The sequence below is a fragment of the Elephantulus edwardii genome, unplaced genomic scaffold (assembly GCF_000299155.1).
Source record: "Elephantulus edwardii isolate Elephantulus edwardi_28Jun2011 unplaced genomic scaffold, EleEdw1.0 scaffold00117, whole genome shotgun sequence".
Classification (NCBI taxonomy): Eukaryota; Metazoa; Chordata; class Mammalia; order Macroscelidea; family Macroscelididae; genus Elephantulus; species Elephantulus edwardii.
The window spans coordinates 5,676,626-5,689,593 of NW_006399867.1; the positions used below are offsets into that span (position 1 = coordinate 5,676,626).

Genomic DNA, 12,968 nt, shown 5'->3' on the forward strand with positions numbered 1-12,968 from the left:
CCTTGGAGAGGGGCATCATGCTTGGGAGGGTTGAGGGACAATGCAGGAGGGGAAGACCCTCTATGAGATGGATTGATTCGGTGACTGGGGTAATCGGAATGGGTGTGTCAGAGGCAGTGCGGTTGGCGCAGGATAGAGGAGGGTTTAGGGCTGTTGTGCATAGGGTCGCTATGAGTCGGAAACGACTCGACGGCACATAACAACAACAGCAACATATTGTTGAAAAAAGTTACTTGCCGTAAGCCACTCATTCCTTGTTGTTACGTGCCATTGAGTCACCTGCGACTCATAGTGACCCTATGTACAATAGCTCGGAACCCTGCCCTCTCCTGAGCCAGTGTCACTGTCTCTGGCACACCTGCCCCCATTCCCCCAGGCATTGTGTCAATCCATCTGATCCAGGGTCTTCCTCTCCTGCACTGTCCCTTCCAAACATGATGTCCTTCTTCAAGAATCAGTCCCTTCATGCAACATGCCTAAGGTATGTGAGGTGGAGCTTCAAAATCCTTGCCAAGGATTTCACCCTCTCAAGGACAGACCTGTTTGTTCTCATGGCAGTACATGGTGTGCTCTGTACTCTTCTCCAACACCACCACTCAAAGGCGTTGATTGTTCTTCTGTCATCCTTAGTCATTGTCCAGCTCTCTGATGCATAATGAGTAATTGTGAAGATCCTGGCCTGGAGTACATGTATCTGAGTCTCCAGACTGGCATCCTTGCCCTTCAGCACTCTGGAGAGGTCCCTGACAGCAGTGCAACTTGTCTTTTGCTTTCCTGACTGCTCGTGCCAAGAGTGTTGATTGTGGACCTGAGCAAGCTGAAATTGCTAACAATATCAATCTCCTCTTCTTTTATCATGATTAGTCTTGCAATATTTTGGCTTGAGATCTCTGCTGTTTCTATCATCCATATTTTTCACCTATAATTTCACCTATATTTCCCCTATTTTTCACCTATAATTTCTTTGTTTCCAATGTTTACATTTCAATTTTTCACCTATAATTTCTTTGTTTCCAATGTTTACATTTCAATCATCAGTAATTACCAATGCATCTTGATCCCATGTTCGGTCAATTTCAAAGCATGCTCACAGCACGAACGTGTTTTGAGACCTTTCCAGAACCTGGAACAGGGTGGGGAAAGGCATTGTGGGAGAAAATACTGGCGAGTTGGGCAAAGACTAGAAAACATGAGAATCTTGAAGACTTTAAGGATTTGATATCCTAAGAGCAATGGGAGGCCAGAGCTGCAATGTGGGAACACGCAGGTGTGGAGAGGCGAAGGAGCATTTAGGAGGCCATTGGAGTGGTCCAGATGAGAGAGGACGCTGCTTACACCAGGGTGGTGGAAATGTGGATGGAAAGAAGGGTGGGATTCTAGAAACATTCTGGAGACAATAGTTGTAGAGAAAACCATGAGATGGCCTGAGATTTTTGTCACCTTCTTCAAGGAAAAGCAAAGGCTTGCTTTATTCTTTCATTCACTTAATCAGTAAACATTTATTAGGGGAGTCTCTGGGTTGTGCAAATAGCTAACTACTTGATTTCTAACCAAATTGTTGGAGATTCAGATCAATCCATGGACACCTCAGAAAAATGATCTGAGGATCTCCTAAAAAAACCCCAGCCACTGGGTGGCCGATGGAGCACAGTCCTACTTGGACACACACGAGTCGCCATGAGTTGCAATCAACTCATGGCACTTGGGATTACTGGGTCCTTTGTGGTGAATTCTCAAAGAGGGGAGAAAAACCCTTAGTGACATTCCATTGTCTAGCCAAGAAGAGAGATACTGATCAAATATCCAGACAAATAAATATTAACAGATTTTTTTTGGACAGTTTTATAACTTTATTTGAAAAATCAGCTATTAGTTTTTACCCACATTGACAGTCTGTAGATTTTTGAAAGTGGTGACAGGTACGTAGGTAACCAGCATATACAGCTTGTTTGAGGAGTCTTCATCCTCAGTATGTTTTCTGGACAACTGTACACGGATGCGGTGTGGGACATTCCTTGTTCCTTTGGCGCAGACAGCTTTGTTAAGCCTGATGTCAATGCGAACATCTGGTGTTCCCATCTTCTTCATGGCAAATTTCCGGATCTCCTTGAGTGCCCGAGGAGCACGCTTCTTAAATCCCGTTCCGTGGACACGCTTGTGAATGTTGATGGTGTGCTCTCTGGTCACCACTTCGTCGATTGCAGAATGGCCCTTCTTCTCACCACCCTCCTTTGCAGGGACGCTAGCACCAGGACCAGGCTGGAAAGGAAGAGGGCAAAGGAGTGTTAACACAGATTTTTAATACATGATACAAGAAAACAAGTACCAAGTGGTACAAGAATTTGGGGTTGTGAGATCTAACCTAGTCTGGGCAGGAGGAAACTCAAGATAGAGCAGGGAAGACATTTCAGGCAGAAGAAATAGCAGAAGGAAAGATGCTACCCTTTTAATGAATTGCAAATGCTAGTGTGTGAACTAAAAGCCCCAAGAATCAAGCATTTCAAGTGCTAGAGCCCACCCTATTTTGCAGCTCTGGACATCCCCCTGATCCTAATTTGCCCTGGACAACGCAGGCTTGTCATCAGACTCAGGATCTAGCATTTCAAACTCCCTCCCAAGGGTCTTGCATAAGAAAGAGGAAAAAAATTCTGTCATTTCTATTAGAGGAGAGAACCCTAACTTTTCTGGAAACTCATCAATATCTTCAATTTGTTCCTAGAAACATCAATCCAGTGAGGAGATTCCCAAGCATTGGGACCGAGGACCAGTTAAGCAGCTTGTGGGGGAAAACTTCAACAGAGTTGTCTTTGACAAGGAAAGGGCTGTGTTTGTGATGTTCTGTAAGTACTTCTATAGGCTCAGATGGTAAGCAGTGCTCCCACAATGTGACTTTTCAAGTGTAGAGTTCTTGGACACAAAATTTCCAAAGCCCATCCAAGGAACATGCTTAAGATGGGTTTCAGGCACCCAAAGAGTATGAATCTAGATACTCTCATATAATGTGATGCTTTCCATTTCTCATTACTGGAACACCTTGGATATCTTCCACACACTCCAAGGTGGTGGGTAATTATAACAATAACAGGTAAGATGGCTAACATTGATTGAATGCTACCATACATTAGATCTCAGGCTGAGGTATTATATCACTTCATCTTTACAACACATTGTTTGGTAAAAGTAGCTACTATTACTGTTCCCACTTTGTGAATGATTGAATACAATTCTCAGGAAGGTGAAGAAACTTTCCCCAAATCACATAGATAATGTGCTGGAACTAGGATTTAACACAGTCTGACTCCTGGTGGCAGTGGCTGACTTTTCCGCTAACGGAAAGATTGGCAGTGTGAACCGACTAGCCACTAGGTAAAGATTAGCCATCTTCTGTAAAGATTGCAACCGCTATGGGATCATTTCACCCTGTCCTGTAGGATTCTATGAGACCAGATGGATTCATAAATCCAGTAAAAAACCAGGAGGTTTTGAGGTTGTTTTTATTTGTTTATTGTTGTTATACGCCATCAAGCCAGAACCAGCTTAATAGCTGACCCTGCAGTGGGGTTTCAGAGACTGTAAATCATGTAGGAGGAGATTGCTCATCTTTCTCCAGTGGAGTGGCTGGTGGAGTCAGACTATGTGCCTTTGAGTTGGTAGCACAACTCCTTATCAAATCCATGCTCTTTACTGCTATACAGAATGCGCCTATTTCTGACTTGATGTGATTTATCAAATGTCTCATCTTAACCTATGTGAGCTGATGTGGCTGAGGACTCAAGCTAGCAACAAAAAGGACTTAACCATTTTATAAACAATTGATGGATGACAGCTATTGTTGCTGTTGGTGATAGCTATTGTCGGACTGTGTGGTCCATAGGGAATTGCACTACTAATCCATAGACAGTGCCTCTCAGGCATTTCCAAGCCACTAGTGGCTCCCTGGGGAAAATGTGGGCATTTACAGCCTCCAAAAACCTGCTGGAGGGCCAGCTGTGAGCCAGTTCTGAATCAACTGCAAATAGTGAGTGAGTGATTCCTATCCTTATGATGACTTTTGGTATTCATGTACGGACATTGTTTTCTCCCCCATTTGGGGCCCAAAGTCAGGGCCTCTGTCTCATCTTGAGACAGAGAAGGGTGACACTGAAGTTATTTCAGACATATGTTTATTTCCACAGGAGAAATTCCCCTTAATTGAGTCCTACCACGGAGCTAGGCATGAGTTGGCTTTTTTCTCCTCATTAAGATGTCTTACTTCCATGCTGCTGCTATAACAAATGCCACAAATTGAAGACATTAGCAAATAGAAAGTTATTTTCTCGTAGTTTTTGAGGCTAGAAGTGCCCAGGTCTAGGGAAGGGCTTTCTCTGTCCACTCAGAGAAACTCTTCTCTCAACTTCTCTGGTGGTGGTTCAAATCCACCAGCTGCATCACGGGAGAAAGATGAGTCATCTTTTCCAATGTGATTTACAGCCTCTGAAAAGCCATTGGAGGGAGGGTCAGCTGAGCTGGGTCTGACTCCAGAGCAACAAGCTGTTGTACAGCTTGAAACACGACATAGATTATCTTTCTGTGCCCACTTCCTTCCCTCCTTAGGGGCTTCTTTATATCTGACATGTGATTGGCTTAAGATACAACCTACACAGACATGACTGCATTAACATTACAAAGAAAAGCCTGTTCCCAGATAGGATTACAACCAGATACATGGAGATTTGGGTTGACAGCACAATTCAGTCCATGGGAGATCTGATGACTTTCAGTATCATACAGATTTGTGACCCCAGAGAGGTTAATTATACTTTATAATTATAAATACTGAGTGTGTGGGTGTAAGTTCAAAGGGAACTCTGATGATATCACTATTATTATTGTGGTTGCTGTTGTTGTTGTTAGGTGCTTTTGAGTCAAGTACAAACCACAGCGACCCTGTGAACAACAGACTCGAACCCCGTCCTATCCTGTGCCATCCTCACACTTCCTGACACACTAGAGCCCTCTGTGGCAGTCACCATGTCTGTCCACCTGGTTGGGGGTCTTCCTCCCTGTCACCACCTCTCTACCTTTCTAAGCATTGTATCCCTCGCCAAGGAACAGTCCTTCCTAAAAGCACACTGGCTGTACCCTCTCCAAGACATATCTGTTTGTTCTCCTGGCCATCTATGGGATGTTCAGCACTCTTCTCCAACACTACAGCTCAAAGATATCAATTCTTCTGTCATCCTTATTCATTGTCCTTCTTTCAGATGCATAGCAAGTGACCGGAAAGATGATGGCCTGAATTGGATGCCCCTTAGTCCTCAAATTGACATGCTCACTCCTCAATAATTTGGAGAGGTCCCTAACTGCAGACCTTCCCAGTACAGTACGTCTCTTGATTCCCTGACTGCTGGTACCAAGGGTGTTAATTGTGGATCCCATGTAAGAAGAAGTTGTTGACAGTTTCAGTCTCTTCTCCATCCACCACTACTGGAAGGTGGAATAAAGACTCCCTCCGCTCTTCTGATCTGAGAGGGCCTTCCAACTATGCTAAAGGTCCTTCCAGCTGAATAGCACAACCTGCTGCCTTTCAAGGAGAGGTGGTATTTTCTGTTACCTGACACTCAGAGTCAGGGAATGCCCATTTGGTTCTGGTACAAAGGCCTGAGCAGTCTCATTTTCTGAACAGCAGGACAAGCAGACTGGCTCCCAGGGCCAGCAGCCATTATGTTCCAGGGGCTGCCTGGCTCCCGGGGTTGATGGACTGTGGCTGAAGATGGAGAGCAAATGGAAGCTTGTGGTTTATAAATGGGAATGATCACCTGAATTTTCCGTTCAGGGGGACTTTGAGGTCATTCTGCCCCCAGAGCCAGAAACTATGAGTTCAAGGCTTGAGAGGAAGGAGAAGCAGGAAAAGCATGGTTTCCATTTCGTGCTGGAGCTGGACCCTGATTACTCTTCAGAACGACCAGGTCCCAGGGCTGGAATCAAAGCTGAAGGAGCTGTCTTCAAAAAGTCCAGTGTCCCCTTTTGGGGTACCTGTCATAGAAAGTTGTACCTGTCATACACTCTGGTTTATTTCTGGGGTGTGTTCTCCTCCACTGAACCGAAAGACAGTGTGGTCAAGAGTCACATGTCTAAACAGCTTGGCTGCAAATCTCACCTCCTTCACTTACCAACAGGATGGCCTTGGGCAAGTAGCGTAACACTAATATGTCACACACACACACACACACACACACACTTTCTAGTAGAACACAAAGAATCACCTAAATATTTTTCTTGCTTTTCTTCTTCAGTAGGAGTGGAAAACTATGTTAAAAGAAAAGATTTAAACACTAAAGATTAGCAGAAAACATCCCCACTCACTGAAGTGTTGCTGTCTGTGTAGAAAGGGACTTGTTAGGCCTCATGGAGACCCCTTACCCAATAGATCATAACTCTGACCCCTCTTGTGCTGTCCTCACTTCTGCAATCTCTTCTGTGCTTAAGCCAATTGGAGTCACTGTATTTTCCCTAAGGAGGTCTTCCTCTCCTTCAATAATTCTCTACTTTCCCAGGAATGATATCTCTCCCTAAGGGCCCCTCCTGAGGACATGCACAGAGTATATAAGATGAAGCCTCACTGTTCTGCCTTTAAGGAAAGGAACTAAGTTACATTTTGTTATTAACTTACTTAGGAGTGAACAGGACACCATTTAAAATGACCAACCAACAAAAACCTCCAACTCTTACTACGTGAATTTATTGTTGTTGTTAGGTGCTGTTGAGTGAAAACCAACTCATAGCTGACCTGTTGGTGGGTTTTCAGAGGCTGTAAATCACATGGGAGGAGATGACCTCTCTTTCTTCCTCAGAGCAGCCAGAGGGCTCGAATGCACATGCCCTGATTGGCAGCACCGCTCCTCACCTATTAGACCTCCAGAGCTTCTTATTAAAGAGTGAGTGAGTGGACTTTGCAGAGCAGCAGAAACCTGAGTAAAGGCACAGCGACCAAAGGCCTGTCTAAGAAATGGCCCCGTTTGAAGGACTGTGCCACTAAGCATTGCCTATTAACCAGCATGATTTCATCACCAGCTGTGAGAGGGCATGTGGCAAGTTAAAGTTTTGTGTTTGTGAGCCTCAGTGGCTCAAGGCAGAGTCTGTGCCCACTCTGCTGAGTGCAGAAAGAAAAGACTGAGCACATTGTTAGAACAGAGAGGGTGTTGTTATAAAAAACATGCATGTAGTGACCTCATGCACTTACTGCAGAGAGTCAAGAACTGCAGCCTTCAGTATGGACTGAGGCTCGATGTCAAGAAGACAAAGATTCTCACCACTGGACCAATCGGTAGCATCAGGATGGATGGCGAAGAGATTGAGATTGTTCACAGCTTCAGTTTGCTCAGCTCCACGGTCAACACTCTTGGCACCAGTAGCCAGGAAAGAAAAAAACTTATTGCGATGGGAAAGTCTGCTGTTAGGGACCTCTCTAAAGTACTCAAGAGCAAGGGTGTCTCTCTGGAGACTAAGGTCCGCCTGATACAGGCCATGGCTTTTGCAATCACTTGTTATGCATTAGAGAGTTGGACAATGACTAGGGAGGACAGAAGGAGAATTGACGCCTTTGAGCTGTGGTGCTGGAGAAGAGTACTGAATGTACCCTGGACTGCCAAGAAAACAAACAGATTCATCCTAGAGAGGGTTAAACCAGGCTACTCTTTGGAGGCAAGGATTCTGGGCCTTTGTCTGACATACTTTGGACATGTTGTAAGGAGAGACAGGTCCTTGGAGAGGGACATCATGCTTAGTAGGGTAGAGGGACAGCGCAGGAGGGGAAAACCCTCTATGAGGTGGATTGATTCAGTGACTGGGGTAATTGGGATGGGTGTGTCAGAGGCAATGCGATTGGCACAGGATAGAGCAGGGTTTAGGGCTGTTGTACATAGGGTCGCTATGAGTCGCAAACAACTTGAGGCCACATAACAACAACAACAGTGATATATTGTGTTATAGAAAAGATGAATAAGTTTGATTTGTATTTTTGAGCTGGGACTATGGGTGCCAGGTGCTCAGGCAGGGGCCCCATTTCAGTGCTTGCCAGAAGGGCTGTTTTCAGTGGATGCCCCTCTGACAGTGATGGAGATACCGGTGGTCTTGACTTCGGAGCTCTGGTGAATGTGAGCATGAGTAATGACTCTTCTCTTCCAGACGCCCCCTGGTCTGAAAAATGCAGGGCACTCTTCCCCCTGTGGGATGAGCTGGGCAGAAAGTACCAGAATCACTCCGTGGTCACCATTGCTAAGATCGACATCACAGCCAATGATATTCAGCTGATGTACCTGGACCGGTACCCGTTCTTCAGGCTCTTCCCCATGGACTCTGAACAAGTAAGTTGGTGCCCGAGATGCTCATAACTGAAACCATTAGGTTGCCATCAGGGAATTGGTTTCTCCTTTTCTCCAGCTCTGCCTTAGACCAAAGGAACTTCATTTTCAACTCCAGTCGATTGCATCCACTCATGTTCAAGTCCAAAGGGTATTTTACCAGTAGCTTTCACATAATCAAAAGAGTTACTTTAACTGAGTCCTGCTTATGTCTGTTGCCCATCCCTAACTCAACCATTGCGGCCAGTAATAAATCTTACAGTATTTTGATTTTTGCAGACCTGGCTTACATGGTTCCCTCTGGAGGCTAAGCCCAACCTTAACAGTATGAATAAGGTGGGAGGAATTTCCATGTGAATATTTGGGTACAAGGAAAGGAAGAATACTCACTAGAGATAATGTCTTTTACACCTTGGAATTATAGTGACTGTTTATCACCAGTGTTGATGGCACACACGCTGTTCATGCCATTTATAAATGTTGGGCGGGGGGAGTGGTAATAGGACCCTCAAAGAAGTGAAAACAGAGGTCCTTGCTCCCAAGAAGGGTATGGCTAACTGAGGTCAAGAAGTCACCAGAATATGTCTCCATCTTGAAATGCAATTGACACTGAGAGGAGGGACAGATTTTGGAGGGCAGATACGATCGGAAGTCTTCATGTCGACATTGAGGCTTTGGATGGTAGAGATTGAAATTGAATTAGAGGAGGGGCTGTGATGACAGGTAGAGAAGAGACAGCATGGCCAAAGAGGGCAGGGAGAGGACTGAGACACTGTGAAAGAAATGCCATTCTCCTCATGCAGAATAGCCAGCAGAGGAGTTGTAGCAAATAAGGCTGGAGAGGAAGGATCTAAGTCATCAGAAAGGGTTTAGATGACCAGTGAGCACCGTATCTTATTCATCTTGGGGACTGAAAGAGGCAAGGATGGATAAGTGTGCATCATGTAACGAATGCATTGTGAAATTATAGTAATTAGTATTATTTTAAAAAATTTTTATTATTTTTTGTGTGTATGCCGTCAAATCAGATCTGACTGGTATAGGAAGAGATTGCCCCTCCTTCTCCAGCAGAGCATCTGGTGGATTCGAACCATGTACCTCTGGGACTGCAGTACAGCTTCTTGCCACTAGGTCACCAGAGCTCCCGAGTAATTATTATTTTACTGTAGGTGTGTGGGAGACAATAAGATTGGCACAGGATAGAGCAGGGTTTAGGGCTGCTGAGCATACGGTCTCTATGAGTTGCAGGCGACTCAACGGCACATAACAACAACAACAACAACACTACCACCGACATTATTAGAGTAATAGCACAAACATAGACTAGTCACTATGCTTTAAGTGCTCTGCCCACACATTCACTAACTTCATCGTTATCTCAATGCTCTGAGATACGTACTATTAGTATCCTCATATTCTGGTTGAAGAAGCAGAGACTAAGAGAGGTTAAGCAACACTACCATTCCATTAAGCACTGGTGGCCTACTGGTAGGAATCTGAGCTGCAATCTTGAAGGTACATGGTATGAATCCATCAGCTGCTCTACAAGAGAAGGACGGGTGTTCTCTTCCCGTGTGATTAACTGCTTCTGAAAATCCAGTGGAGGGTCAGCTGTGGGTTGGTTCCAACTCGATGGCACTCAGCAACAACAAGTGATCAATCCTGGGTTGGTGTCCTTGCAGTCTGGCACCGGAGTCTACCCTTTGAACCACTACATAACAACCCTGTGATGGAGAAATTGTTAGGATTGTTCTTATAGAAACTTGTAGCAGCAGTTCACCCACATTGTTAGGAATTCCACCCTGAATGTACCTATGGAGACATTCCTGAACATCTTGCCAGAGAAGGCCATTAAATAGATTTTCTGTTTCCTTTCCTAGACTGTGGTATATAAGGGAGAATATACTATGCAGAGCTTTTCTGACTTCCTGGAAAACCAAATCGAGACCAAGACTGAGGAAGAGGCCAAGGTAAGGAGAAACAGCAACACTCTGAAGGATAGTGTCCCACGGAGAACACCAGGAACTCAGTGGGCTGAAGAAGAAATGTTGCCTAGTTACAATTCTCCTCTTCTCTGAAGATAGCTCAGGGTGTGTGGGCAATTACTGAATTTGGACGACCTACCTAGTTGCCTTATTTCAAAGGTACTTTCTATGAGGAAGCAGCAATGGCAGGCTTTGAAAAGACAAAGAAGGGGGAAAGAGTCCTGTAGGATGTTCCTTTGGTTTCTACAGTTACCTATATGGCAACCAGATGCCTTTGATAGGATCCTATCTTCTGACACATCATAATTTACCTTCTTTGCATCTTCATCCTGTAGCTATCTCCTGGCAGACACCATTGGTATTAACCAGGATCCATTCAGTTACAAATGTTAGAAATACTACTCACTGACGTAAGCATCAGGAGGGATCTATCTCTTGTGTGGGTCAGGCATGGATTCAGAAGCTCAACAATAATGCTGAAATATTCTCCTTTTCTGTTTCCTTCTAAATTGGCTTCAGGATAAAGCAGACACGTCCCCCTTTGGAAGGGCCAGATATTAGTCCACAGTTTTAATCTAACATCATACCATTGAAAGCAATCACTTCTCCATAATCTCAGCAAATATCCTGTGCAAGGTCAGGTCCGAGGTGTGTGCACCACCCTAGAGATGGAAGAAGGCATCTACGCCAATAAATTTAGAGTGGGATTGGGCATGAGCTTCACAGGTACTTTCAACCGCAGTGTAAAAACCATAACTAGATACTTCCTTATCCAAGTCAATTGCCTTTGTAAAGACTTGAGGCTAAAGACATTCTTTCTCGTCACTTCCTCATTCGTCACTTCCTCAGAAGTCCGGTGATTGCAATCACAATTATATGTTTCCCCCTTCATTTTGTTGTAATTTTCTTTCTTCTTTGTGTCTTTTTAATAGATAGTGTCTGTTGAGAAAAGTGAATTGATAGAAGAAAAAGTGGTACCTGGGAAGGAGGAGGAGTCTTTCAAGGAGAAAGAGTTACCTAAGCAGGAGGAACCAGCAGAGGAGAAGGAAAAGGAGAAGGAGGAGGAGAAGAGAAGGAAGGAGCAGGAGGAGGAGGAGAAGAGAAGGAAGGAGCAGGAGGAGGAGGAGAAAGAGGTAGAAGTGGAGATTCCTAAGCCAATGGGACCCCCACGGCAAGAGAAGAAACAAACCATCAAGGAAGAGCTTTAGCTTCTTCAAAGCCAGGAGTGAAGGTTCCCATCTTCCAGGACTTTCCAGGTGGATATCTCCAATGATAAAATGATATATAACTGTAGTGGGATGAGTGGAGCTGGATAATAAAAGTGCCCAAGTATCTTTTGGTCTCTTTTACTCCTTTATAATATAATTAGAATAACTAACAATAATAGAACCACGGTAATGGCAGTTCACTGATGTTGTTAGGCATTCCACACTAAATCTACCTAAGGCACATTATAACAATTGAATGGCCACTGAATGGACTGGTAACAATTATTATAACAATATCTTATTTTGCTGTGTGGTGCTGTCTTAGAAGGTCTGTTAGGCCTATCTTTCAGCAGATAGGCTGCAAGATAAACCACAATGGCAACATTTAATGGCAACTCTAACAAGATGTTGGGTATTTACAGAGTTCTCGTAACATCACAAGGAGGGAGATTTCAATATCCTGATTTTATAGATGAGGAAACCGAGGCCCAGACAGGCGAAGTAACTACAGATCACAGAGCTGGAAAGCCATTGAGATTTGATCTCAGGAAGTCTCATACTACAGACTTTGTATTTAACTACTACATAACAGACTCATACCAGGTTAGGAACCCCAGAATTTGGTGAAACTCTTTGAATCAAGAGATTGGTTTGCTTGAGCTGTATTTTGGGCCAATAAGAAAGATACTTAAGCCCATACTTGCCACCCATCCTTCTCAGTAAGTGACCCCTTCATTCAGGGAGCAATCCCAAAGTCATCCACAGAATGTGGAAATGATGCAATAATATCATGAATGTCATGTCACATGCAAGCAAAATACTACTGAATATCACTAGAAAATTACTAGAACAGTATATAGATGGAGAACTGCCAGAAGTTCAAGCTGGGTTTAGAAGAGGCCATGGTACCAGGGAGTATCACTGATGATATGAGATATATCCTGGCTGAAAGCAAAGAATACACGGAGAATGTCTATTTATGCTTTATTGCTTATGCAAAGACAATTGACTCTCTGGATCATAACAAATTTCGGGTAGCATTGAGAAGAATGAGGATTCCAGAACACTTAATTGTGCTCATGAGAAAACCTATATCAAGAGACTTCTGTGTAAAACTGAGCAAGGGAACACAGCATGGTTTAAAATTAGGAAAGATGTGTGTCAAGGTTGTATCCTTTCTCCATACATATTCAATCTGTATGTTGAGCAAATTATTCAAGAAGCTGGACTCTATGAAGAAAAATATAGCATCAGGATTGGAGGAAGACTCATCAATGACCTTTGTTATGTGGATGACACAACCTTGCTTGCTAAAAGTGAGGAAGACCTGAAGGAATTGCTCCAATACAGATTTCATCTCAATGTCAAAGAAACATCACCACTGGACCAATAGGCAACATCATGCATCATGAGGGATGGAGAAAAGATTAAGG

At 44.0% G+C, this 12,968-nt stretch overlaps 1 protein-coding gene across 1 annotated transcript in view; it reads left to right on the forward strand.

Moving 5' to 3' along the window:
* Positions 1 to 11,535, forward strand: part of PDILT (protein disulfide isomerase-like, testis expressed) — a 45,283-nt gene extending 33,748 nt beyond the window's left edge. The window contains exons 8-12 of the mRNA XM_006892709.1: positions 2,720 to 2,840; positions 8,167 to 8,345; positions 10,223 to 10,312; positions 11,260 to 11,361; positions 11,443 to 11,535. Coding sequence (XP_006892771.1) covers positions 2,720 to 2,840; positions 8,167 to 8,345; positions 10,223 to 10,312; positions 11,260 to 11,361; positions 11,443 to 11,535 — 585 coding nt within the window. The remainder of the gene's footprint in view (positions 1 to 2,719; positions 2,841 to 8,166; positions 8,346 to 10,222; positions 10,313 to 11,259; positions 11,362 to 11,442) is intronic.
* Positions 11,536 to 12,968: the final 1,433 nt, after the last annotated feature.